Below are 26,300 nucleotides of genomic sequence, written 5' to 3'. Positions count from 1 at the left end.
TAAAACTACTTTTGACAGCTCGGTGCTTTGTGACCACCTAGAGGGGTGGGATAGGGAGGGTGGGAGGGAGGGAGATGCAAGAGGGAATAGATATGGGGATATATGTATATGTGTAACTGATTCACTTTGTTATAAAGCAGAAGCTAACACACCATTGTAGAGCAATTATACTCGAATAAAGATGTTAAAAAAAATAATAAAACTACTTCTGAGAATAACATTTTCCAGCCCTTTAGAAGTATACCAGTGATGAGTTAATTTATTGGGTATTCTCATCTGTTTATGGAAATATGGCCCCTTGGTGCTCAGGCTTTGGAACTAGTTTTCTATAATTCTAAAACAGGGATTCATGTTCATTCCAAGGATTGAATCAAAGTTGTGTGTGTGTGTATGTGAATCAAGGTTGGTGTGTGTGTGTTGCTAGCCTTAGCTGAACTAGCTTGGGCTAGGTTTTATATTTCTAAAATGTAACCGTTTGTATCAGTTTTATAGCAGTTAAACAACAGATATTTAGTAGGGCCTTAGGTATTTGTAGAGTGTGGGTTGGGATAAAGTAAGCAATTAAAAGCTAAATGTCATTATCTTTAATCTCTTTTTAGGCCATTGCCATTGTGCTGGCGTTTATGGTTGTTGTGGCTTTTGCTTTAATAATTTTCTTTGCTGTGAAAACTCGAAGAAAGATGGACCGGTATGACAAGTCAAATATTTTGTGGGACAAGGAACGTATTTATGATGAGCAGCCCCCCAATGTCGAAGAGTGGGTAAGTGTTTTAAGAAAGTCAGTAAATGTCCAGTTTTTTATTAGACCCCCAGATTTGTCTCTAAATTTAACCTATTCTGCTTTGTGAAACTTAATTTGTAGAATTATTGTCTTTGTATATTGCAAAAGTTGTGGCCTCACATTTTACTTCGAATGTTAAGAAAGTGGGATGAGTGGACATGGTTTTACTACGAGTAAAAGCCAGATTTCTATTTCTAAGAAGTGGATCTAGGCACTGAGAAGAAATGGCTTTTAAAGAAACCACGAAGGAAATAACGTGGCTTTGGAAAACAAAAACATCTCCTCTCCCCTTCCTTTTTATTATCCTGCTGATTGTTTTGGAAGTAAATACAGTGCTCAGGATGTTTACGGTCTTTGGTCAAGATTGGCAAGGGGGGCTTCCCTGGTGGTGCAGTGGTTGAGAGTCCGCCTGCCGATGCAGGGGACACGGGTTCGTGCCCTGGTCCGGGAAGATCCCACATGCCGCGGAGCGGCTGGGCCCGTGAGCCATGGCCGCTGAGCCTGCGCATCTGGAGCCTGTGCTCCGCAACAGGAGAGGCCACAGCAGTGAGAGGCCCGCATACCGCAAAAAAAAAAAAAAAAAGATTGGCAACGGTGTTTTTGGGGTGGTAGCAGGTCTTTAAACTTTTTACATGTGGAACAGCCTGGAGAATCACAGGGACTAATTCTGTACTGATATTGACATATTGAAATACTTAAGTGAAGGCAGAGAGAGATTAGGGCAATTTTTTTTTTTTTTTCATATACTGTTAATCCTATCAGTAGGTGGCTTCCTAAATGATGCGACTTGCTGAAGTGCAGAAAGTCCCTCTTACCAAAAATACCTCCCAAATGCATGTTCCTGATAGCTAACCCGTTTTTAGGGGTGTTCCAAACTTTGTTAGAAATACTCTGTTAGGATGTTGTTGAGAGCAGCCTCAGAATCTGCCTTCATAGATTTCTTTGAGCAGATTGGTTTCTTGCCATGAAGGTTAGTTGAGGATCCTGGACCCTGGTTCCGGGGTAGGTTGGTTTTGGCCCGTGGGAGCAGAGCGGAGTGGGCTGAGGGTGGGTCCAGCTGGTCAGGTTGGGGGTGAAGATACTGATCATCTTGAAGGCTCCTAGCTCTAGCATCCTCCATCTGGTGTTTGAAGAAATTTGAATGTAGATGAAATTTTTCAGTTAAGGTACTAAGACGAAGCAGTCAGGAGAAACAGAAGGTATGGTATGTGTGTGCCCGTGTTCCCGACCTCTCCTTGAAGCCTGCTTGTTGTTTTTTTCTTCCTCATCCCCCTCCCCCAACCCAGTAAAATGTGAAGGTGTTGGGGATTGTTTTCTTTTGACCTTTAGCTCCAGGCAAGGCCACCTGTAGAGGGAATAGGACAGTCTATTGTGAACTGTGAAGTCAAGGTTTCACTGAGAGTTTCTGGGTGTGTCAGTTTTCACTGGCTGTTGGATTTGTTTACTTAAGGTTTTGAGAGCCTAAGAAACTGACTCAAGAGAGACCAGTGCCCGTAATATTAGAGTCCCAGTGAACTTCGGCTTCTCATCTGATTTTACTGTCATGAAGGTTTAATAAGTTCTGGGTACTTTGGATAATTTGACAAAAGATAGCCGTAATAGCTTATGGAGGTGATGATGACAACAAAGCCAGAAAGGCTTAACTTTTAAAGAGGCATTATTTTTATAATGCTTCCTCACTGAATCCCTGGAAATTTGATAGCCAGCCTGTAGGTTGTTTCACACGTCATAGTTTCTCTGTAGTAATAAATGTTTTGTCGTATGAAACTAAATAATCATCTGTTGAATAGCAGACATAGGATTTTGAGCACACTGATGTTTTCTGCGGTACTTAATTACTTGAAAATTCCTCATTTCCTTTTCCTTTGTTCCCCCAACTCAAATGCCTAAGGAAGGCTATTGGAAATAAGCTATTGGGAGGCCGTTTTAGTCACAGGTATTGTGCTTTGCCTTTCATTCCCGCCTTCACCTGCCCAGGTTTGCTTTGCTGAACTCAATCCCACATTTTCATTCTTGCCTCAACTTACTTCCACAACCAGATGCAGACTGTTCCTCAGGTTTCTCTGCTCTTACGCAGTATTCTGCTCGAATGGATTTCACTCCGATAACACAGCTGCGCAAGTGGAAATGTTTGATGCTGCATCCGAAGTGCCTGGCATTACAGGGTATTGAGTAGAGTATGGGAAAAGAATCTAAAAAAGAGTGGCTATATGTATATGTATAACTGAATCACTTTGCTGTATAGCAGAAAGTAACACAACATTGTAAATCAACTATACTCCAATAAGATAAATAAATAAAGTGGGGGAATTCCCCGGCAGTCCAGTGGTTAGAACTTGGCACTTTCGCTGCCGGGGCCTGGGTTCAATCCCTGGTCGGGGAACTAAGATCCTGCAAGCTGCGTGGCACGGCAAAAAAAATAATAATAAACTTAAAAATTAGAAAATAAAGCAAGATAAAATAAAGTGCCTGGCAGTGGAGTGGATTAGTGTTTTTTCTTCCTTTTGGTCATTAGAAAGTAATATCGTAAAAATTATCTCCACTTGAAATAATGGAAGAGAATCTAGAATTAATTACTTGTGCTAAATGAGAATTAAAATTTGAATTCTAATTGTGGAGAACTAAGACAAGATACTCTCCATACAGCTAATAGTGGATTGTTTGGGGGTGCGGGGGGTGGTATCTTACTAAACTTACTAAAGGAGCAATTACCTACTAAATTTACTTCTTCCCTACACATTGGGGTAGGTACATCCTGACATTCATAATTAAATTGTACTGCCTTTCTTGAATTTTAAAATCTTTAAGATAAGAACCCCCAGGGCAAAGGCACCTCAACAGTTGAGCCTTAAGAGTTTTAAGCAGATTTCAGTCCTTTTGTATTATCTGTGAGAAAATGTGTAATTTTCTAATTTCCTGTCTCTGAATCTCCGGCACAATGGTTTCTCTGCCTTCTTAGGGATTTTTAGGGTTGTTTTTTTTCCCTCCCCTTTCTGGATATCTTGTACTTTGTAAAATAAACAGGCCATGTTTGCACACTGTTTGGATGTTAACCTGGTCCTTTGTAGTCAGTCACTCACTTAAGTTTGTACCAACGTTGTTGTATTTTAAATGTTTAAAGGCTCTTTTAATTAAAGTTGTAGATCTTTATTTTTTCTGTTATGTCCTCAAACCCCAGGTTAATTGGTACTTTTTCTGAATTCAAAGAATATGATTATTTTAATTAAATAATTTTGAAAATACTGTGAAGTATAAAGAAAATTCTGCCATTCTGAGTTACCTTTTTCGTGTATTTTCTTTAATCCTTTCCTCCTCTTCCTACTTCTTATTCTAATTCAGAAGTATGATTGTAGTCCTTATCAGTGTAATTCTACCTTTTTTGATTTAACATGATATAGGCTTTTTATCACATTAAATATTTCTCAAAAACAATTTTGATATTGTTAAAAATTTTTACTGAAGTGTAATGTATATCTATACACACACAGTAAAGTACATTAAATGCACTAATTTAATTGTATGGCTTGGTGAAATTTTACACGTATAAGCCCATTTGTAACCAGCCTCTAAATCAAGATATCATACATTCCAGTGTCTAAGGTTTCCTTATACCTCTTAGTCAGTATCCCCTAGGGGTTGGTAACTCCTCTTATTCCTATCACATCAATTAGTTTTGTCTATTCTTAAACTTCACATAAATGGAATTACGTCCTGTATGCTTTTATGTCCACTCAACATAATGCTATAAGATTCATTTATATTGTTGCATTGGTTGGTGTGGTACTGTTTTAATTTTTGTATTTTCTGGCAAGATAAAAACTTTCTAATTACCCCTTTTTAAAAAGCCTGTGGCCAGGGCTTCCCTGATGGCGCAGTGGTTAAGAATCCGCCTGCCAATGCAGGAGACATGGGTTCAAGCCCTGGCCCGGGAAGATCCCACATGTCGTGGAGCAGCTAAGCCCGTGTACCACAATTACTGAGCCTATGCTCTAGAGCCCGTGAGCCACAACTACTGAGCCCATGTGCCACACCTACTGAAGCTCGTGCACCTAGAGCCTGTGCTCTCCAACAAGAGGAGCCACTGCAGTGAGAAGTCTGTGCACTGCAACGAAGAGTAACCCCAGCTCACCGCAACTAGAGAAAGCCCACGTGCAGCAACAAAGACCCAACTCAGCCAAAAATAAATAAAGAAAATTTAACAACAACAAAAAAAATAAATAAGTAAAAAGCCTATTGCCAGAATTACAATTTTTAAAAAAAACAGGTTTTCAGGCAGTCTCCCTGCCATCCTTTTGTTTCCATTTGCCCATTTCTGGGTATCTTTCCTCACCCTCTCTCCACACTTGTACGTACTCTTCTTAGTTTCTTATGATTCCTTTCAGTGTTTTATTTTGTGAAAATAAAACCAAAGAAAAATACACTTCCTGCTTTTTTATGCAGAAGTTAGTGTACTGATCATACCATTCTGTCTGCACATCCCCTTTTTACTTTGCAGTGTCTTTCCTTACCACTTCATAGCCTCTTTGTGGTATGGATGTGGTACCGTGGTTTATGTAATCAGTCTTTCATTGTTGGATATATTTATTATGTAATATTATAAACAATGATAGGATTTTAAAAAAGAAGACTTTGTATAACCTGTATATATGTCTGTCTATATATATACTCCTATAGGCTAAATTTCGCGAGTATTACTGAGTCAAGGGGTATGTATATGCATACGTCTGTAACTTTGGTAGATAGTAAGAAATTGCCCTTCAAAGGAGATGTACCAATTTATACAGCCATCAGTGGTGTGTGAAATTCTGGTTCCACACACCTTTTCTAATAACATTCCATTGTAGAGATCTATTTGACCAATCCCTGTTGTTTCATATTAGTTTTTTTCCAATTTTTGACCAGAATAATTATGTAAAAAGTAATTTTCTTACAGTAAGTATGTGGTACTTTTTTTGAAAATGGAGAAAATTGATGTTGAAGGTAACTTAGCTGTTATGGAAATGGAAATCATTTTTAATTTACATGCCTGGGCTCACGTAATGTGACAAAGCCAGGACTAGAGCCCTAGTCTAGCATTTCCATGCCAGTGTGCTCTTAGGGAAAGCCTTAGTGATTACATTTTCTCTGTCTCTTTGTTTTTGTTTTTTTTTTTCAGATTGGTTTCAGGTACACAGAAATAAATTATTCCCAATTCTTAGTTCATGACCTTGTTGTCTTTGGTCCATTCATAGCCTTTTTTGTATTTATTGATTTTTTTCATAATGAACACCCATCATCCTACCCAAGAATTACAATACGAGGTCTAAGTTACATTACCCCATGTGTTTTTTACTCTCCCATCCACCTGCTTCTGCCTGCTCCCAGAGGTGACCTGTCTCCAGAGTGACTTTCCTACTTTAATTAGAAAAGACCATGATGTGTTCCTTCCCTTTTCTGTTGCCTTGATTGCATGACTGAAGTGCTTCTCAGTTCTGGGAATGGAACTAATGGTTCCGTTGTAATCAGAGAAGGTACCCTCAGCTGTTTTCACTCTGGGTGGACTTCCTCTCCGTTGCCCTAAGTAGTGTTACTATGTACTGGCCAGAAAACTAGGCTCTGCAGGGTTTTTGCGTTGCTTTAGAGGAGACCCTTCGTTTAGTCTCAGATGAACAGCCCTGTGGGACTGGTAGTCTTCCCCTTTCTTCTACTCTTGCTGTGTAATGCTGTCTTTTCTACTTCTGTCTAATAGAAGCAGTATATCAGGCAGGTGGAATCCCAGGGTTTGAATTCTAGCTTCATTGCTTTTGCTGTGACTCTAGGTAGATCAGTTCTGTTATTTTTAACCCACATGTATGTCAAGGAAGTCTAGTTTGGGGAGAATTCCTGGTGGAGGGACAACAGCACTGGACCCTAAAGCTCTGGGTTTGAGTCCTGACTCCAGCATTCTTTGGTAAACAGATTACCCCTTCTGATCCTCAGTTTTCTTATCTATAAAATTGGCTATATTATTTGGTCTGCCTCTCAAGACTAATGTGAGATGCATGTGAGAAAATGAAGAAGACCAGTAATATATGGCTGTCTGCCTTACAGGGATGTTGAAAGGAAGACAGCTGGCTGTGCAGAAAAGAATTTTGGTGTTGCGTGAGTCCTAGTTACAGTTGACAAAAACAGAACTTAAGTTAGCATAGGTAAGAAGAGGAATATATCTGCAAGATTTTGGGGGGTGATTTATGAAATCCTAGAAAGAGTCAAAACAACTTAGCCACAGAGGTAGGGATGTGGCTGTGTTTCATGAACAGCTAAAGTCAGGACTTCAAGTCCATTGGGATCTGCTTTCTCATCTTGACTCCCTCCTGCCTGGTAGGCTTCATTTTCGCATGGAGAAGGGGAGCAGAAAGCAGCTACTTAGAGCTCTTGTTGTTCATATTAGTGCTTCGTCTGAGACTTGCCTGGGGAAGGGGCCCTGATGCATAAGTAGCCTTGGGTCAGGCGGCCATCCTCACACTAACCCACTGTGCCCAAGGGCAGGGCCCTTCTCACATAATCCAGCACATGGCAGTTCCCACAGTTACTGTGTGGGATGGGGAGATGGTTTCTAGAGAAACTGCTCTGTGGATAATACTTACTACCTGAATATGAGCTACATGGGTTAATTGTAATTGCCCTTTTATTTTTTATGTGTGTGTCATCTGACCAGGCTTAAATGCAGAGTGCGATTTGAATAGCTTAGGACGTGTTTCTGAGTAGCTTTCTGAGCCCACTTCACCCCAGTGCTCCTCAGTAGTCTGCTGGCTCTTCCCGGGAGGGTGTCACGCCACTCAGATCCCTTTCTGCCCCTTTGAGCTTGGCCTCACAGAACAGCAGGGGACTGTGGTTTAAGGAGCTGCGTCCTGCCAACACACTGAGAATGCTGGTAGGGGGACTCTTCAGCCAGGAGTGCTGCAGCTGAGTTGGGAGGGGCTGATACCCTTGTGCCCATGAAGATGAGTATTTCATGTTAATCTCTGTTTCAAATCTCTCTTCCCCCACCTGCATTTCCAGAAGGTCATAAGTATAAATATCAAGACATACATCTTCGTTTTCTCTAGAGCGAGTACTTAGAACTGGGGTCTGGCTTTGGAAAAGCACACACCTACGGTAAATATTAAAGAGTTGATTGTAAAATGTGTGTACTTAAGATTAGTTTTTGTTGATACCTGCAGTATTCTGGTGAAATAGTAACTGAAGGTTATGCACTTCAGTTTCAGGTGCTCCTGTGAATAAGTTTTGGTTTGGCTTTGGTAAAGTGAAAGAAAACAGAATCTGAGAGCAGTCTGGGACCTTAGGGTAAGGTCATCCAGTCTATCTCAGTGAACTTACACAAAGGAAGCTGAAGACCTGCGAGGTAGACACAGTAGTAAGAAGGAGGCTTGTTGGTGGTGATTTGATGTGTCAGGGCTAGAAGTTTGGACTCTGGTTTCTCAGTGCTCTTTTCAGTATAGTACATCAGGCTGACTTGGGATTGAGCTTCACATCTTTATTTTGGCAATAAAGTTTTTTAAAAAGTCACAGTAAAAGAAAGGTAGGAACCACCATTTCCTAAGTAGGCGTAGCCACTCTATACATCTTTACAGTGTGAATATTCTTATACAAGGGGACACTGAAGTTTGCAGAGGGCTTCAGTAATTTGTCTCAAGCCAGATGTACTAACCAGCAGGACAAGTGTTACATTTGCCTTTATAACTTGTAATTTTTTGGTGTGGTTTTTTTTTTTCCTCTGAGATCTCTGAGCCTCAGTTTTCTTTGCCAGTAGAATTGGGGAAATAGTTCATAGTTAATAAAACTATCATTAAAATGAGATAACGTGTAAAGTGCTTATCTCTACCACAAATCAGCATGCCAGTTCTCAGGGAGTATTTTCTGTCTGTCTCTTAAGTTGCACCTTTTCTTGTTATGCCACATAATTAATGTCAGAAGCAAGAATAAACTAAGTTTGGAGAGAACATGCCATAAACTATTTCTTCATTATTACCAAGTAGTAAATAAAGGTTGTTAAACAAGATCCTGTTTTTAAGTACGAAATGTTTAGATCTAAAAGCTGAGTGTAGGGACTTCCCTGGTGGTGCGGTGGTTAAGAATCCGCCTGCCAGTGCAGGGGACGAGCCCACATGCCACAGAGCAACTAAGCCCATGTTGTCACAACTACTGTGCCAGTGCTCTAAAGCCTGAGAGCCACAACTCCTGAGCCTGCGTGCCACAACTACTGAAGCCCTCATGCCTAGAGCCCGTGCTCTGCAGTGAGAAGCCTGCACACCACCACGAAGAGTAGCCCCTGCTTGCTGCAACTGGAGAAAGCCCACGTGCAGCAATGAAGACCCAATGCAGCCATAAATAAATACATACATACATACATACATACAAAGTATATTATTTAGGTAGCCTATTTCTAGAAGTTTCTAAGCTTTGACATTGTGATGCAGCATTGTTATAGCATTGTTCCCAACATTTACCTGTCAAGGTAGGAGCTAGTAAGGATGATCAGGCCTGGGTGTAGAGAGGGGTCAGGGTCCTGGACCCCTGTCCTTTGTGGTCAGCCTTGGGTAGCTTTTGGTATCCTTGGACTCTGATGAAGGTAATCACTTTGTCTGTTCATTTAATAGGTTTCTCATGTGTCAATGGGGAAAATAAAAGTTTCACCTACAGCATGTTTATGCTGATCCTGTAACAATTAAAGGGCTTAGCTCAGGGCCAGCACATAATTTATTAATGCCCAATAAATTTTAGCCAGAGGAATAATTGTTAGTATTTGCAATGATGGCATCAAATAAGGGAGCTTGGGTAAGAGTACCCAAAATATAAATACATTTAATGTTGGTTGCAGTTGTTAAACTATTAATTTTCCTCTTACTTGTAAGCTTGCTGCGAGATAAGAACAAATGTTTTTTTGAAGGGTGTAGGCAGACTCTGCGTATCATCTCCTTGCACACAGGAACAGGGAACAGGTCCAGGTGGGGCAGGTGACTGGGACCGGGCGGTGGTGGTAATCAGTGTTAGACAGCTGAAGAAACGCGAATAGCTTTCTTATTTTCAACCAGTAAGTCCAAGTGTTCTTTAACGTAAGAGCAGTTCCTGGGGGCTGCCGACAATTGGTATACCGGGCTCTCACCCTGGGAAAGATTTCACTATTATCTGTGGTCTCAGGTGGCATGAAATGGAACAAGAATGGAAGTGTCCTATCCATGGACTGACCTTCAGAACCCAGCAGCGTGGCGGACGGAAGGCCCTATCTGTCGAGGGCATCCTGGGGGGCTGGTGTAGAGAGTTGTAATGGAAGGTGAGGTAGGATGTGTGTTAGAGCTGGTGAGTGTCTTTGTGGCTTTCTGAATGCAGGGATTCCTAGATTTCCAGCACTAAATAGAGTTAATTCTAACTATGGGTATAATGGTCTAAACAGGGCAGTTGTCTGTGACATCGAGGAAAACTGTCCTCCATCAGTGGTTCTCAAACCTTAGCAAGCGTCAGAATCACAGGGAGAGCTGGTTAAAACAGCTTGCTGGGCCCACCCGCAGTGTTTCTCGTGCAGTGGATCTGGAATGGGACCTGAGAACTGGCATTTCTGAGTTCCCAGGTGATGTTGATGCTACTGGTCTGGGGAACACACTTTGAGAACCACTGTTCCATAGAGCCAGGCTGCAGCTATAATACTGCAAGCCCAGTGGGATTTGAGTTAAGATATGCATAAGGTCTCTTCCAGGCATGGCATGCTTAGAAAATGCTGAGGTTGTGTGGAGTACTACAGTAAACTGAAGGGGATTTGGAACCCTAGGTGGTGGCTGGCATGGGCTCTGAGGACTAAGGTGTGCTGTGCCTGCGGCACACCTGCTGGGGAGGCTGGCATTAGATACACGAGTGTTAAAATGCAGGCTGGGGCTTCCCTGGTGGCGCAGTGGTTGAGAGTCCGCCTGCCGATGCAGGGGACATGGGTTCGTGCCCCGGTCCGGGAAGATCCCACATGCCGCGGAGCGGCTGGGCCCATGAGCCATGGCTGCTGAGCCTGCACGTCTCACCTTTTTTTTCTTTTTTTTGCGGTACGAGGGCCTCTCACTGTTGGGGCCTCTCACTGTTGTGGCTTCTCCCGTTGCGGAGCACAGGCTCCGGACGCGCAGGCTCAGTGGCCATGGCTCACGGGCCCAGCCGCTCCGCAGCACGCGGGATCCTCCCGGACCGGGGCACAAACCCGCATCCCCTGCATCGGCAGGCGGACTCTCAACCACTGCACCACCAGGGAAGCCCCAGAATTCAGCTTTACCTGGTGTATGTTAGTACTTCCCTGTGGGCAGCCTGCGTTTGGATAGGGAACATGGTGTTTGCTAAATCCCCAGAGCCATCTGATCAACGTAAATTGATCAGACTTGCCCAAGCCTGGTCCATGATCTCTTCCTTTGTGGGATTAGTCTGTTTGGGAGCATTTGCCTTCAAGCCACCAAGGGTGGAGAAAAGTCTGAGGGAACTTTCCAGAGGCAGTTTTCAGGCTCTTGTTGGGGGAGCATCTGTGAGTGTAAAATATCAAAACGGGAAAAACGAGTTGGACCACTTAGTGTTTTGAAAACTTGTAGTGCAAGGGCACATGGCCGGGAAGGTGGACCTCGGGTTGTAAAACTGGACATGGTACTTTGAGATGAGGGTCCTCCTCCCTGTGATGTCTGGCATATTTCTCCACTTTAATTACCAAGCAGGAAAACCCCTTCTGTTTGCCTTTTGAGGGTGGTGTTCCTACACTCTGACATAAACAAAAGGAACCCGATGACTAAGCACATATCAGTAATTTTGTGTCAAAAGCTGCTTTTAGAATGATAGTCCAGTAGGCAAATAAAACTCTTCAAAATGGATTCACATCGTATCTTACTCGGATGTGGTGAGGAGTGAAGGCAATGAGAATAGTTCCTTTTCTTACTGGGAATAGTCAGTGCCCAGATGAGATGGGTACCTCAAGCCATATTTAAATTACTGAGGTATCAGTTTGTTATGCCAGAAACAGCTGAGCTTGGGAGTCAGGTGGACGGGGTTTACATCCCCCCTGTACCCTGTCACCTTCTGTATGACCTTGAGCAAATTAATTGGACCTTAGAGACTCAGTTTCCTCATCTGAGTATGGAGATAGCCCTATCTCACCGGGCAATGGTGAGGACCAAATGGGGTCAGGTTTTGCCTGACACATGAACTTCCCTCTCATGATGCAGGTCTAGTCTGACTCCCCGTGTTGTGTGAGCTAGGAACGAAGAGCAAGATGGGGCGTGGCTGTCTTCCCTCCTTTTTGCTTGTACTCATTCCAGATGAAGTATGCAGTTGATTTGTGTGGAGAGAAAGGTTTTTCCCAAACTTTGTTTTACAGGGGTGAATTGACCTAAAACATTCTTCACCTTTTTTTATTCCATCCCTGACTTCAAGGAGTCGGGGCGGAGAGGCTGCTTGTGAGTCAGTAGTGTTGATAAGCGTGATCGTGCAGCTCCATCCTGGTCCCAGGGTCGGACGGCTCCGTGCTGACAGGTGTTGGGATGAGAGCTGCCCTGAGTCGCCCTCTTTGTTTTCCCCTTGGCACCCCACAGGGATATACGACGTTTTCATTAATTCTCCAAAGACGGTTAGTTAACAAAGATTTTTTTCACAAGTGACATAGAACACTTCTAATGAGTGTAATTAAATTCTGAATAAAAATTTGTCCTCATTATAACTACCTGTCGTGAAGATCTTTTGAAATTATTTCACTTGAATTTATTTCATTTTGACATTTCAGAGACACTTTAGTTCTTTCTTGATTGGAATGTGAATCTTGGTAAAACGTTTCCTGTCCCCTTAAATTAATAATTCCTGGGCTTCCCTGGTGGCGCAGTGGTTGAGAGTCCGCCTGCCGATGCAGGGGACACGGGTTCGTGCCCCAGTCTGGGAAGATCCCGCATGTCGCAGAGCGGCTGGGCCCGTGAGCCATGGCCGCTGAGCCTGCGCGTCCGGAGCCTGTGCTCGGCAGCGGGAGAGGCCACAACAGTGAGAGGCCCGAGTACCGCCAAAAAAAAAAAAAAAAAAAAAATCCTACTCCTTAAACATGGTCTGTGAGAGTGCTTGTCCTTTTTGAATTTAGTCTCTAGAGTCTGCCTGTGTCCTTCTTTGATTGGTTCAGGGTCTTTTCTCTTCTCGGCCTCAGCCCGTCTGTCTTCTACTGTCTCGTCTTTCCCTTTTATAAAGTCTGTCTGTGCGGCAAGGGTGCCACTAGGGCCAGGAACTCTTCAGGCAGATCCCAGTGAAGAGCGGCCAGCTGGGCGCTGCCGTGTGGATTTCTGTGCGTGTAGTGCCCTTCCGCCCCACGGCTGCCCCCGAACCCCAGCTCCCCCGCCGGAGGGCCTGCGGGTGGGAGCCCCGGATCAGCCCCCCAGGCCCCGAGGCTTCTCTTGGCTTCGCAGCAGCAGTTCCAGCGTTCGCTTGACTCTCAAACTTTCCTTTCCCCTCAGTGCTTAGTAGAAGGCGGCAAATCTTCCTGCATTTGTGGTTTTTCACCCTGCTTTCTTCTGCCCCTAATTTCTTAGAGCTAGTTTCAAGTTACTTGAGGAAACCTGTTCACCATTTGCTGTTCAGAATGAAGCCAAGTATTTCTCAGGTTCTAAGTCTTTAAAATTTTACTATAGTTATTAAAATGGTAGGGTTGTTTCGTTGTTGTTTTAAAGAACTTTGGCTACATCATCAGGTATTATGGACTGGCTTGGGATCCTATCAGTAATAACAGTGAGTCTCAAATCCCTTTTCTCATCATAGGAAGCACAGGCTGAGGACTCATAAATTTCTAATACTGGTCCCTCCTCACTGGGGCTTCCCAGCTTCCTCCCACTGTCCTTTGAAAGCGGCAGGTTTGTACTCACTTTGCATTGGTACCGTGAGAAAAAGTAATATTTTCTTTTGGGAAATGCGAAGCATAAAAGGAAAAAAATGAACTTACTCCTTGTTTTACAAATATATTTTGCTTCTGCCTCTAGACACTTAAGCTCCTTTCGAGGACAAAGGCTGCTTCTTACTCACCTTTGAGTCTGGCTGGGTGTTTTTTTTTTTTCAAAACTATGTATCACGTCACAGATTTGCATGTCATCCTTGCGCAGGGGCCATGCTAATAATTAATCTTCTCCGTATTGTTCTAATTTTAGTGTATGTTCTGCCCAAGCGAGCATGGCCTTGGAATTTTTTGTGCACGTGTATGAAGAAGGTTGAAGTCATGAAAGACCTGTGCTGGAGGGTGAAGTCAGTGTTCGGGCTAGTCTAGTTCTGCTGACTCTAAGAGATAAGCATCAGCTCAGAGCAGCTCATCTGATAAGGCGGTTGGATACATACAGTGTAGAAGTAGAACAGTAATAAATGAAGTAACCTTTATGCGGCAGACTCTGGGCTCCTGCTTTGTGCCAGGTACTGGGCTGGACTTTGAAGACCCATAGAGGAAGGAAGGTAGGAGGCTGCCCAGGGAGGGGCCGTGTATTGGAGCTGAGGCTTTGAAGTATATAAACCGCACCTTACCACTTATTAGGTGTGGGTCTTTGGGAAAGTTGTCTAGCACCCTGAGCCCTTGCTTCCCCTTTTCTGAAAAGGGTTTTTTTCTGAAAAAAAACCCTGAAAACTGGGTTCACCTCTTGGTGGCTGTTGAGCTGATAGACACAACCAAGCCAAAGGTCGGGAGAAGAAAGAACTTATTATTACTTGCAGCAAGTGAGGAGAACACTGGGGATCTTCTCCAAAGCAGTGTCTGTCTGAACAGTGAAATTAGGGAAGTTTTAAGCTAAGGGTACTTGCGTATTCGTGAAGGGGCTTGAGCGGAGGAGAATTCAGCATAGAATTGGGGCAAAGGTCCACAGAGTCCAAGCTTTAGTTGATTGAAGTCAAGAGTGGCACCATCATCATTCCATCCTCCACCTGGGTGGGGGTCCTTAGTACCTGCAGAACTCAAAGATATATTATGATGTGTATCCCTTGAGGAGGAACTAGGACTCTGCCTTATCACTGCACTGTCGTTTGAGTGCCTTTTCCCCGTTCCTGCATTCCTTTGTTCCCTCAATATCATAAATTACTGAGACCTGTTCAAGGGTGAGCCCTGTGGCCAGGCTTAGATCACAAAATGGCTTCTCTTATGTCAAGAAAGCCATTCCTGGGGCTTCCCTGGTGGCGCAGTGGTTGAGAGTCCGCCTGCTGATGCAGGGGACGTGGTTTGTGCCCCGGTCCGGGAAGATCCCACATGCAGCGGAGCGGCTGGGCCCGTGAGCCGTGGCCGCTGAGCCTGCGCGTCCGGAGCCTGTGCTCCGCAACAGGAGAGGCCACAACAGTGAGAGGCCCGCGTACCGCAAAACAAAAACAAAAACAACAACAACAAAAAAGAAAGCCATTCCTGGGTCTGTTTCTCCAGGGACCCCCTAACTCATCTGCTTATAGTATTTCCCTGTAAGGTTGTACCTACTAAACGATCCCTCAGTTCAGTATGTGGCATGCTGTAGCAGGCAGACAGCGGTGGCTTTAAGAGCAGCCCACCGCCCATTGAAGTTAGAGGTGTGGGAGCAGCGTCACCCTGTGCGTAAACAGTCTGTACACACGCGCTCTGCTGGGAGGTTTGTATGCCCAGTTGCTGGCGAGACAGGAGGACAGGGAGGCGCCTCATCCAGCAGGGACATTTGTGGAAGGCCCCCGGGAGGTAGTGGCACCATCCCTACTTGGTAGTGAGCCAGGACTTGAAGTCCACTTAAGGATTAGCTGGCAAAGAAAGGGGGAAGAACATTCCATTCTGGGCAGTAGGAAGTCTCTGCAAAGACACCCAGACACCTCTTTTGTAAGGTTTTGGTTTCCGGTTTGCCAGGGTCAGTAGGAAATCCATGAGCTCCGCACCCTCTGCTAAATTTGCAAAGAGAAGAGTTAAATGGGTTTTTAAGAAAGGGAGGTCTTTTAAATCTGAAGTCTCCAGAATGAGAATACGCCTCTGGCTTGGCCGGTATTTGTGAAGCTTAGTGATGGTGTCAAGTCCTCAGGAATTCAGTAGGTGCCAAGAATGGTTCCCACCCGGCCCCCCCGTTGTGGGATCTGAGCACACTCCCTGGCAACCCACCCCCTGGTTTCCCAGTTGCTGCCAAACTCCACTTTCAGAAGGAAGTGATTCCATTCCTTTCTGGCTCATGGGAATATTAAACAATCAAGATTAAATACCTTTGTGTACTTCAAGGGGTGGGTAAGTAAATATCTTTTGACATGTGGTAGTGCAGTGACAGGAAAGGAGCAGGTCACGTTTTAATGCTATGCTAGACGGACAACAGAATGTAAAGTTTGTGTGTGTGTGGCAGGGACATATGCTATGTTGAATCTAATTGTGAAGATTTATAACAGCAAAATAATCCAATTAAAAGTCTGCCATCCCCTTCAAATACTTGTAAAAATTCTTTGTTTAGATCCAGTGGCTTTAATCCCAGAAACCAGCATCTTCTGAGGCTTTACTGTGTTCATAAAGGCCCTGTGCTAAATGTGATACCTCGTCATCTCATTTAATTGCCAAAACAACTTTATGAAGCAGGTAGATATTGAGGTTTTCTAGAACTTGTAGTTGGGTAGTTGGCAGATCTGGAGTGAGCCCAGGTAATTGGATGCCATTGTGCTCGTCACCAAGCTAAAGCAATCCCATCATCCGTAAGTTTGAAAAGTTGCTCTTTTTCACAGACATAATTTTTAGTGTTTTTTTTCTTTTCCCCCCACACCTTAGTTTTATTCCTTGACTTCAAACCAACTCAATGACTTGTCTGGGCTTAGCAGTTATTGTTTTTCTGGCAGAGTAATATGCAATAATGTGAAGATTTTTAGGTGAAATTTAAAGAGTGTTGGACCTACTACGTCTAACAGGTAATGTTGAGACTCGAATTGGCTATGCTTATTAGATACAAAACCTTCTCCCAGAGGTTCTCTGGGAAACCTTTCAGGTTAACAAGGCATCATCTCCAATGTGTATTACTTCTTAGAACACGTTCACTCACACATCAGAATGGAATAAGAAAGGTAGAGAGGGAAGGCAGTGATGCTGTGACTGTAGGCTATTGGTGATAGAGCCATTGAGAAAGTAAAGGGAGAACAAACAAATCTGTTATTAAAGAACCATAGCAGAAATCAGTTTGAGCTTCTTAATGTAGTTTTAACATTCCATGTATAGGGTGAATGGATTGAGAAGAATCAATGTTCTTTGTGCTAGGTTAGTGGTTTTCCAAGAGTGGTGCCCAGACAGCAGCATAAGCATTACCTTAGAACTTGTTAGAAATGAAAATTCTCGTTCTAACTCGGACCTAGGCCGGATAAAATGAGATTAGTCTTCCTAAGATGGGGTGGATAATTATTAAACCTAATCACATCAGGATGAGGATCAGGGAATTTGGATTTTTTTCTTGTTTGTAATTGATTCTGGATTTGTTAAACTAACAATAGCACCATTTCTGTGCTGATTTGACTGTTAACACTGGATAATAACAAGGTAGTCAGATAGGTTAATAATATTTAATGAGCCCGATAAATATTAGATAATTTTATATATGATATTTTTCTTTCATTTCTTCCCCCTTTTATGTTACAGGCTAAATACTAACTGAGTCTCTTGGGACTGTTTCCTTAGGTTAAAAACGTTTCTGCAGGCACACAAGACATGCCTCCTCCCCTTTCTGACTACGGGGAGAGAGTGGACAGCCCCGTGGCCTACTCCTCCAATGGTAAAGTGAACGAGAAGCGACTGTATCCAGAGTCTTCCTATAAAACAACACCGTAAGTAGCGTCTTCCTTCTTTTGCTAGAATGAGTCCGAAAAAGTGAGTATTTGCATGTGTTTATAAATCAGTTGCTGTTTTGTGCCATTTGCCAAAAAAAAAAAACCCAACAGTTTTCATAAAGGCTGGAGACTGATCTCTGCCTTATAGGTGGAGGCGGAATGTGGTTCTTTCCTATTTCTGGTTTTGAAGTTTAGATGAGGGTGGAAGGGTATTACCGATTGATAGCAGAGCTAAGTGTGGTTCTCAGTCTCTCCTCCTTCCTATAATTATTAGATCTCTTTTGCTAGGGGATGTGAAACTGATAAAACCTCTAGATTTTGTTTTACCTGTGGTGTGAAAAACCTCCCAGTGAGTTTCTGGCCTAGAGTAGGTACCATTCAGGTTATGGAAATAGTATCCCCATTGCGGTTTTAGGTTACCCTGAAGCCTAAGTCTAATTCACCTTAATGACAAGAGAGAGATGTTGGGGATATTGTTAAGGACTTGGATGTAGTTTGCCTGAGGATGATAAATTAATGTTCCTGTATATAATTCTAGAACTCCAAGTTCCTTCGTAGACCAAAAAAATAAACCTTCCCTTTAGCTAATTTGATCGTTCTAAGTTAAAGGTTTATCTGCTGGGAAATTTTTGTTCAAAGTTTTATCTCCAACCTCCACTGCCACTTAGGGGGCCGAGTTTGTAGAGATCCACTCTGAGTGCATAGTAGTTTGGGTGCCTGGAGCCCCTAAGATGACACCAGCAGGTGAGTTAAGTATGGAATCAGTTTGAAGAGAATAGATCTTATTATTACCCTGGAATGGAATTTGGAAGTCGACTGGCATTCTGCCTTACCCTCTGTATGTTTTATTTTGGTCTTCAGTATCAAGCTTACTTTTTTTTTTTTTTTTTCAAGCTTACTTTTGATTTCAGTTGTAAATGATTTGGAGGAAGAGCATTTTCTCTCTTCTCCTTCTCTTTGGCTTTTGACAAAAACCAAATCATGTGAGGCTATGAGAGGCAGAGGTACACAGCAGAGATGCAGTCCTTCTAAAAGGGTCAAGCTATGATGTGCATGACTTCCATGCATACAAAATAAATACCTACAATGCATCTTGTGACCAGCTGTGCCTCCAAATTAATTGTAAGGCCTGCAGGGCTTCACAGCGTTCCCACATGCTGTCCCTTGTTATGAGAACTAAGATATTTTCACAGATTCATTTGGAACAGTTTAAATATCTTACTTATTCTTCAATAAGCCAGTACATTCATGATGTAAAATTTAAGAGGAGCAAAAGGGAATCTCTTTTGTCCCCAGCTGTCTAGTTTCTCTCCCCAGGGGCAGCTAGTGTTACCAATTTCTTTTATGTCCTTCCAGGGGTTATTTTTATGATGTTGATGCCAAATATGATGTTGGTTATTTTTTCCTTTTAAAAGACAATAGCATATTAAATGCATTGTTAGCAATATATCTTCGTGATTGTCCATGTCAGTATACAGCGTTTACTGATCTGTTTTATAGCTACATAATATTCCATTAAATGGGTATACTAAAATTTGTTTTATTAATCCCACATTGATGCACACTTTTCTCCAATGTCTTGTTATTACAAACCTCTGCAGAGAATGAACTTGCACATTTATCACTTTGCAAATATGTCAGTGTATCTGGAGGAAACATATTAAAAGCACAATTGCCAGGTTAAAGGAAATTGCATATTTTATTTTGATAGATGTCGTCAAATTGTACTCCATAAGGGTTGTACCAGTTTGTACTCCAGGAGTACACCCTAGAAGTTTTTTGAAGGCCTGGAAAATGCAAATATGATGCTTAGTTTTAGAACCCAGCAGAAGGGGAGGATGGGGATGGTGCCAAGGTAAGGGATAACGAATGCAACAGTGTGTAGTAATGACGGGAGGAGCTTGCAGCCTCTGGCGGGTAGTAGACATTGTTGATTGTTGTCTGCGACAGAGCATTGAGCGCTCCGGAGGATTCAGTGTACGTCCTTCCGGATGACGAAGGGATGCACGTTAAGTCGTAGCCTGTCTTTCTTCAGGTGTTTCTTGAAGGTGTTTAGTAACTCACTAGTGCCTCTCCTCCTTATTATTGTAGTGGATGGAGAAGGAATTAGAATCGGAACGTTGTCTGAGGTCCAGGTGAAGAATGAGGTGCCTCAGTACTAAGATGTTTCCCCCGAGGCATAACGTACATTCAGTAGAGAGCACTAATCTTGATATACAGGCTGATGAGAGTTCACGCATGTGGTCACTGAAGTAACTACCCTCAGACCGAGAGAGAGGCATTTCAAGCGCCCCAAAACGTTGTCTTCTCCACGGGTACCCCCCTTTCCCCACCACCACTGTTTTGACGCCTGTCACCATATCAGAGCTCTTATAAAATGGAATCATATGGAAATTATTCTGGTGTCTGGCTCCTTTTGCTCTCACCATAATGTCCTAACCTTAGAATTTTAAGGCAGTTAGAATTAATCCCGGATTAGGAGACAGCAGAATGTAGCTGAAGATAGTTTCTTCTCCACCCTCTCTTAAGTGAATTTGGGAGATAGTAGGTACACTCCCTACTCTCTTTTCCACACCCAGGGTGAATTAACCTTTGTAAATCAAAGAAGTGGAGTGCTGATGCGATTCAGAGCTTTCAGGGCAGGCTGACACCTTAGAGTGCCCAGTGAGACCATTGTCTGGTAGTAGTATTTAGGCTGGTAGGATAATCTGTTAGGGCTTTTACACGGGTTGTAGGAATTCACTGGTTCGCCTAAGGCCCAGAGATGGTGATAGCTTCGGGCACAGCATGATCCAGGGACTCAGAAGATATCAGGGTTCTTGTTGCTATGCTGGTTTTATTCTCAGTACAGCTTCTTTTGTAGCAGGCTAGCCATGCACATTCCTCAGGCTGTCCTGATCTTCTAGCGCCAGATTCAGAGAATGGAATTTACTTTCCCAAAACTTACATATCAAATCTATTGGAAAGATTCTGATTGGTCCTTTTTGGGTCCAGGAAGATGAGTTCTCTGATTGGCAAGGCTTGGATATTCCCCTCAGTGATGATGGCTGTTTTAAAATACCATGTATATCATGGATGTCGTTCCAACAGTCATGACACTGATGTGATCATGCATTTTGTTTCTCCCTCCTCCCTGATACTGGGTGTCCTCAATGAAGAGAATTCTTGTGAATGTCTTTTCAGTTCAGTAATTACCTTGAACCCCTGCCATGTACCGGGCCAGGTGCCCCTGGGAATACGGAGTTCGTGTTCCCATGGAGGTTGCAATACAACAGGGGCGGAAGGAAGTGCACAATAACTACACTGTTGGGGTGAGAGAGAGCAGCAAAGGCATGTGAGGGTGTGTGTGTGTGTGTGTGTGTGTGTGTGTGTGAGAGAGAGAGAGAGAGAGAGAGAGAGAGAGAAAATAAAGCAAGTTTAAAAAAGAAGGAAGTCAAAAACTACACAAGGGCAGATTTCCGCACCTAGGGGACTGAGTCAGATACTGAGGAAAGTATACAGGTGGTTACCTCTGGCTTGTGCAGATTTTCGAACTAATCAGACTTGTCTCTAAAAGTAGGTTTGAAGGTGACTAAGAGTTCACATATCCCTAACTGTTAAATTTATATATACTTTTCTTGCCAAGCATTTCGTTTTTAGCTTTCATGCTGTATCAAGTTATTGTTTAGTGTTTGAAAGGGTGTAGGAAGAGGGGAGATGGAAAACTTCTAAGGTGAAGATTTATAATATCAATACCTAATATAAAATTACGGGAGGAGGCCCGCCTTAATATTTTGGGTTTTTTTTCTAATTTCTTTTGCCCTTTAGCATCCTCCCCCTCTGGCCCCCAGCACTTCAAACAAACCCACTGCATTCTAAAGGTTTTGTTTGCCACCTCGAAGCTAAGAAGCATAGTACCTGGCAGGGTGTCTAGGAACTCGTTAATCATTGACTCACAGAGAAAGTCACATTTTCCTTCCTTTAGAAGTAGCATTAACAGAGCACTCAAAGCCATGTTAACCTGGATAAATTTAGAAAGAAGAAATAAATACCACCACCACCCCAGCTACCACCCCCCCCTAAAGCTTTAGGAGTCTATAAGAAATTAATAAGTGTGATTAGAAATCTAAGACTTTGGCAACAGTTAGAACCAAGCAGTTTTGGATCACCTAGAAAACAGTCCACCTCGTGGATGAAGCTCAAGATGACAGTTCTGTAAGTTGAAAGCAATAAAAAACGAAATCCTTCAGACTTTTAAATAGTTGACTTGAATAGCAAGGCTGATGTTGGAAAGTCTCAGGTGCCTGGTTTCTCCTCTTGCCCTACTCCAGCTCTGCTACAGGGGGAAAGTGCAGCTTTGCATTTGTTACTCAGAAGTAGTCTACAGTTGCCACAGCTCTTGGTCTTTTATTCCATGTTAGGCTTCGTTTTTCTGCTTGTGGCAGAAACATTATATGCAATTTAAAAATCGGATGCAATATTAAATAATTGGCGTTACAAAAATAAGTGTAATGTTAACTCTTCCATTTCATTCATTCTACAGGGCTTCAGGATTAACAGTGCAACTTAAAAAAGTCTTAACAAGCTCTTTCATCCATTACAATATAAAGCTTTTTAGGGTTTTTGTTTTTTTAGTTTAAATTTTCAGTATTTTTCATTTTTCAACATTGTATCTTGAAAAGAGAATTGATACGGACGAGTCTAAAATTAATATTACCAAGAGGTTATCTCTGAGAGTCAGCCTCTACAGGTAGATACGTATGTGCATTCCTCTCCCCACTCAGCATTCCATGGAACTAGAAGAACCTGTAGAAGAGAGTCGTGATTGTTATTTTCCTAACAGCCTTTTGTGGAGTAAGTCCCTGGCACGGGTCAGGTCAATAATTCTCTTCCAGATCAGCGTGTTTCCTAAAGTGAAATCTTACAACCATTTTTCGTACAAGGCTTACTAATGAGCTCCCCTTACATCAGAGCCTTAAAGCTGTTCGTGTGCAGGGGAGCTGGGCTGGTGCTGGGTTGAGTGCAGGAAGCTGGGGATCTGCCCAGTGCTGGGCAGGTGGCTGGTTGAGTGAATGCGGCCCACGTGTTGCTGCCCTCTGTGGTCTCGGTGCTCTGACAAAGTCTGGTAATGCTCGCGGACAGATGATTCCTGTTTTGTTAGGGTGCCTGAAGTGGCTCAGGAGCTGCCAGTGACTTCACCTGTGGAGGACTTCCGGCAGCCTCATTACAGCAACAGTGGTAACTTGGAGACGCTTTCAAAAAGGGCTCCCTCGAAGGGCAAGGCAGGAAAGTCGAGGAGATCAGAGCAAGACCACTATGAAACAGACTACACGACGGGCGGCGAGTCCTGTGATGAGCTGGAGGAGGACTGGATCAGGTACTGGGGCGCCTCTTGCTGGAACCCCTTGCACATCTGATGGTTGTACAACCAGGTTTTGGTGGTGTTGCCTCCTCAACTGGGGTGGGTGGTACAACTTCATTCTTTGCCAACCAGGGCTGGAGACAGTTTCTTGATATTTTTTTTCCCTTAGTACTCTTTTTTTTTTTTTTCCTGGTACGCAGGCCTCTCACTGTTGTGGCCTCTGCCGTTGCAGAGCACAGGCCTCGGACGCGCAGCCTCAGCGGCCATGGCTCACGGGCCCAGCCGCTCCGCGGCATCTTCCCGGACCGGGGCGCGAACCCGTATCCCCTGCATCGGCAGGCGGACTCTCAACCACTGCGCCGCCAGGGAAGCCCCCTTGGTACTCTTCTGTAATAAAGATTGACCTGGAGGGAATGTGTTTGGCTTAAAAGCACTTTGGCTTAAAAACATGTCAACACTTTCAGCGCACTGCCACAAAATGACTGATAAACTTCGCCAGTGCTGTATGCTTTTACCAATAGTCACCCAAGCAAGGTTTTTCAAGTAAATGAAATACAAGTATAGAGGAACTTTGTTTTACTAATTATAAAATTCCGGACCAGTGCTATGGCTTTCCTTTGGCGTTTACTTTTAAGTTAAGCTTTCACGATGAGACCAGAGAGTCTTTTAAAAGTTTAATCCAGAGGACTTTGGCAAACAGTTTTGTAAACAGTGGAGTTAACAATTTAGTGTCGTGGTTAAGTTACTTTGTGTGTCAGTGGTTTTGTTATAGTCCATCATTGCCAGCTGTACTCGTGTATGACCTATAGCCTTTTTTTGCCCAAGTATTCTGAGGAATGGGACACAAATCAGAAACATTTGCTGTGTGATTTGTGGTTAATCAAAACATTGCTTCTCAAGGTATTAGGAGGGATGGATGGGGCAAGTATAGCTAGAAGTCCCATACTCACTGGTGGCTCTCATATTTCATCTCCCCCTTACCCCTCAAGAGTTTTGGCCTAGTTCAGTCATCTGTCTATAAAATATTTGCCTGTCTTGTATCATGCAAGATTTAAGTGAAAACTTTTAGAAATTCTGAATTCTTGTTTCCCTTTTGAGCAAATCATTTAATTTCTCCTGTCTGTAAAATGAAGATATTTAGACTGTCTTAGATATGACATTTAAAATTCCATATTGCTGTGAAGTTCCTTAGTCCCGTGAAACAATTCATAGTATTTCCTCAGTGGATTATGGGTGGTTAATAGCATCACTGTCATATGTAAAGAATAGCTGATATATTGAGAGATTACAAGTGGTACAGAATTTCAGGGTTTTTTTCATAGTTTACCACATTGCCAGATTATTTTTACAATGAGCATGCATTTTCATACATGTACCTTTTAATGTCTACTTTTACAATCAAAGTGATTTCCATTAAGGAAAAACAAGACACCCACCCCCCGCCTCAACAAAAACAATGCTCAAAACAGTCTGAAAACTGTAGGTGGTAGCAGAAAACAGCCAGCTGCCAGTTAGCTGCTCTGCCACTGAAGTGATGAAAATATCCTTTGTGTTCCACAATTCCAGTTTTAACACTTTTAATGTTAAGTATCCATTCTCATGTGGTGTTGTGTATTCAGAATAAATGAGTTCCTAAGACCACCCTGAAATTGCATAAATGATTTTCAACTTATTTCTAAAAATCAGTAGGCATAGTTTTTTTTAAAAAAAAAAAACATGAGCAGCAACGTAAAAAGCATAATCATTCTTAAAAGAACTCATTTGCATCCCACCTTTCTCTACCCATAAGCAACAACAACAAAAACAAAACCAAGGGCTTCCCTGGTGGCACAGTGGTTGAGAGTCCGCCTGCCGATGCAGGGGACACGGGTTTATGCCCCGGTCCGGGAAGATCCCACATGCCATGGAGCGGCTGGGCCCGTGAGCCATGGCCGCTGAGCCTGCGCGTCTGGAGCCTCGGGAGAGGCCACAACAGTGAGAGGCCCGCGTACCACAAAAAACAAAAAAACCCAAAAAAACCCCAAACCAAGAGAATGTCATTCTCCACATCCCACCAGCTTATCATCTTTGAGAAAGAAGCACTGGATCTTAGGTCTGCTAAGGATACATAAGTAATCATTTTCTCACTGAATTTTTAGGGAATATCCACCTATCACTTCAGATCAACAAAGACAACTCTACAAGAGGAATTTTGACACTGGCCTGCAGGAATACAAGAGCTTACAAGCAGAACTTGATGAGATCAATAAAGAACTCTCTCGTCTGGATAAAGAACTGGATGACTATAGAGAAGAAAGTGAAGAGTATATGGTAAATTGAAATCTGATAATTATATATTACATAGAATTTTATTCTAATCTATGGAGCTACATTATCCTTTATACTAATATGATACAGATTTTGCTAGTAGTTATCAAACTAATTTCATTGAAGAGTAATTGAAATCAAGTCTTAAAGTCTTTCCAAATTGAAAAGTGTACTAACGTAGTTAAGAATTACAAAGCAATGGTCTGTGTACATATTGGTTTGGCCAAAAAGTTCGTTCGGGTTCGTCCATAATACATCCCTTCCTGCTTAAAAGAAAACACCTACATTAGTTTTTCTATTTATAAACAAAGTTCGCTCCTTCGGTAAAAATTTCAAATAATACAGAATTACATACAGAAAAATAAATTGCCTTAAATTTTGTCACCAAAATATTAGTTGTTAAAAGGTCCCCTCTGCAGAAGTGCACCTAGACACAATCTTTGATAAAAAATCATAAGTTTTACTTATATCCTTCCTGCTTTTTTACTCAATAATAGTTTATGGCTCTTTTTTTTTTTTCTTGATCACCTGGCTGGAGTAGTGTTTGTCCCTGTAAAGTTACTCATTACTTTTTTTTGTTTGTTTTGTTTTTGTGGGTTTTTTTGCGAAGACTACTCATTACTTTTTAACCCCCATCTCCATATTGTGCTCTTTAGAAGGAAGTCACTATGCATAGGTCACACTTAAGGACTGGGGAATTATACTCCAGCAGTATACCTACACAAATTATTTGGAATTTGTCTGCATGGGAAATTTGTCACTTCCTCCCATTTATTTGATCATTTATGTCAGTATAGACTCATGGATATTTGTTTTATACTTTGGGTTATAATCCAACACTACTTAGTTTTGTTGCTTGAACTGTTTTAGTTAGGACCATTGGGAACTCTTGGTTGCCTCCTGTGTTTCTTTGAGATATCCCCATCATTGTGAAGGTTTTTCTTTTTAAATACTTACTGGCACTGCTTATATCTTGCTTTTTTATTCAATGATAATTTATGGTTATCATTTCATGTCAATAATAAAGATCTACTTACTGAGAAAATATTTTTATGTATTAAAAAAATAACTCCACAATTTTCCATTTTGTGGTTGTACCATAAT

At 42.6% G+C, this 26,300-nt stretch overlaps 1 protein-coding gene and 1 non-coding gene across 6 annotated transcripts in view; one reads left to right on the top strand and one right to left on the bottom strand.

The window, feature by feature from the left end:
• OCLN (occludin) overlaps positions 1-26,300 on the top strand; it is a 48,275-nt gene that overhangs the window by 17,268 nt on the left and 4,707 nt on the right. For 4 of the 5 annotated variants that reach the window (XM_004270784.4, XM_033429959.1, XM_004270783.3 and 1 more), the window contains 4 exons: positions 600-761; positions 17,400-17,545; positions 22,689-22,904; positions 25,028-25,199. In XM_004270784.4, the coding sequence (XP_004270832.1) occupies positions 600-761; positions 17,400-17,545; positions 22,689-22,904; positions 25,028-25,199 (696 nt within the window). Of the gene's footprint in view, positions 1-599; positions 762-17,399; positions 17,546-22,688; positions 22,905-25,027; positions 25,209-26,300 lie in introns of those variants that run through there. The other variant, XM_033429960.2, reaches the window with a different exon arrangement.
• On the bottom strand, positions 13,837-13,948 carry LOC117201698 (U6 spliceosomal RNA). Its single transcript, XR_004483791.1, has one exon. It is a non-coding gene; the product is annotated as a U6 spliceosomal RNA (small nuclear RNA).

Source organism: Orcinus orca, chromosome 3 (genome assembly GCF_937001465.1).
Source record: "Orcinus orca chromosome 3, mOrcOrc1.1, whole genome shotgun sequence".
NCBI classification, from domain to species: Eukaryota; Metazoa; Chordata; class Mammalia; order Artiodactyla; family Delphinidae; genus Orcinus; species Orcinus orca.
This window is presented reverse-complemented; position numbering and strand designations above follow the sequence as displayed.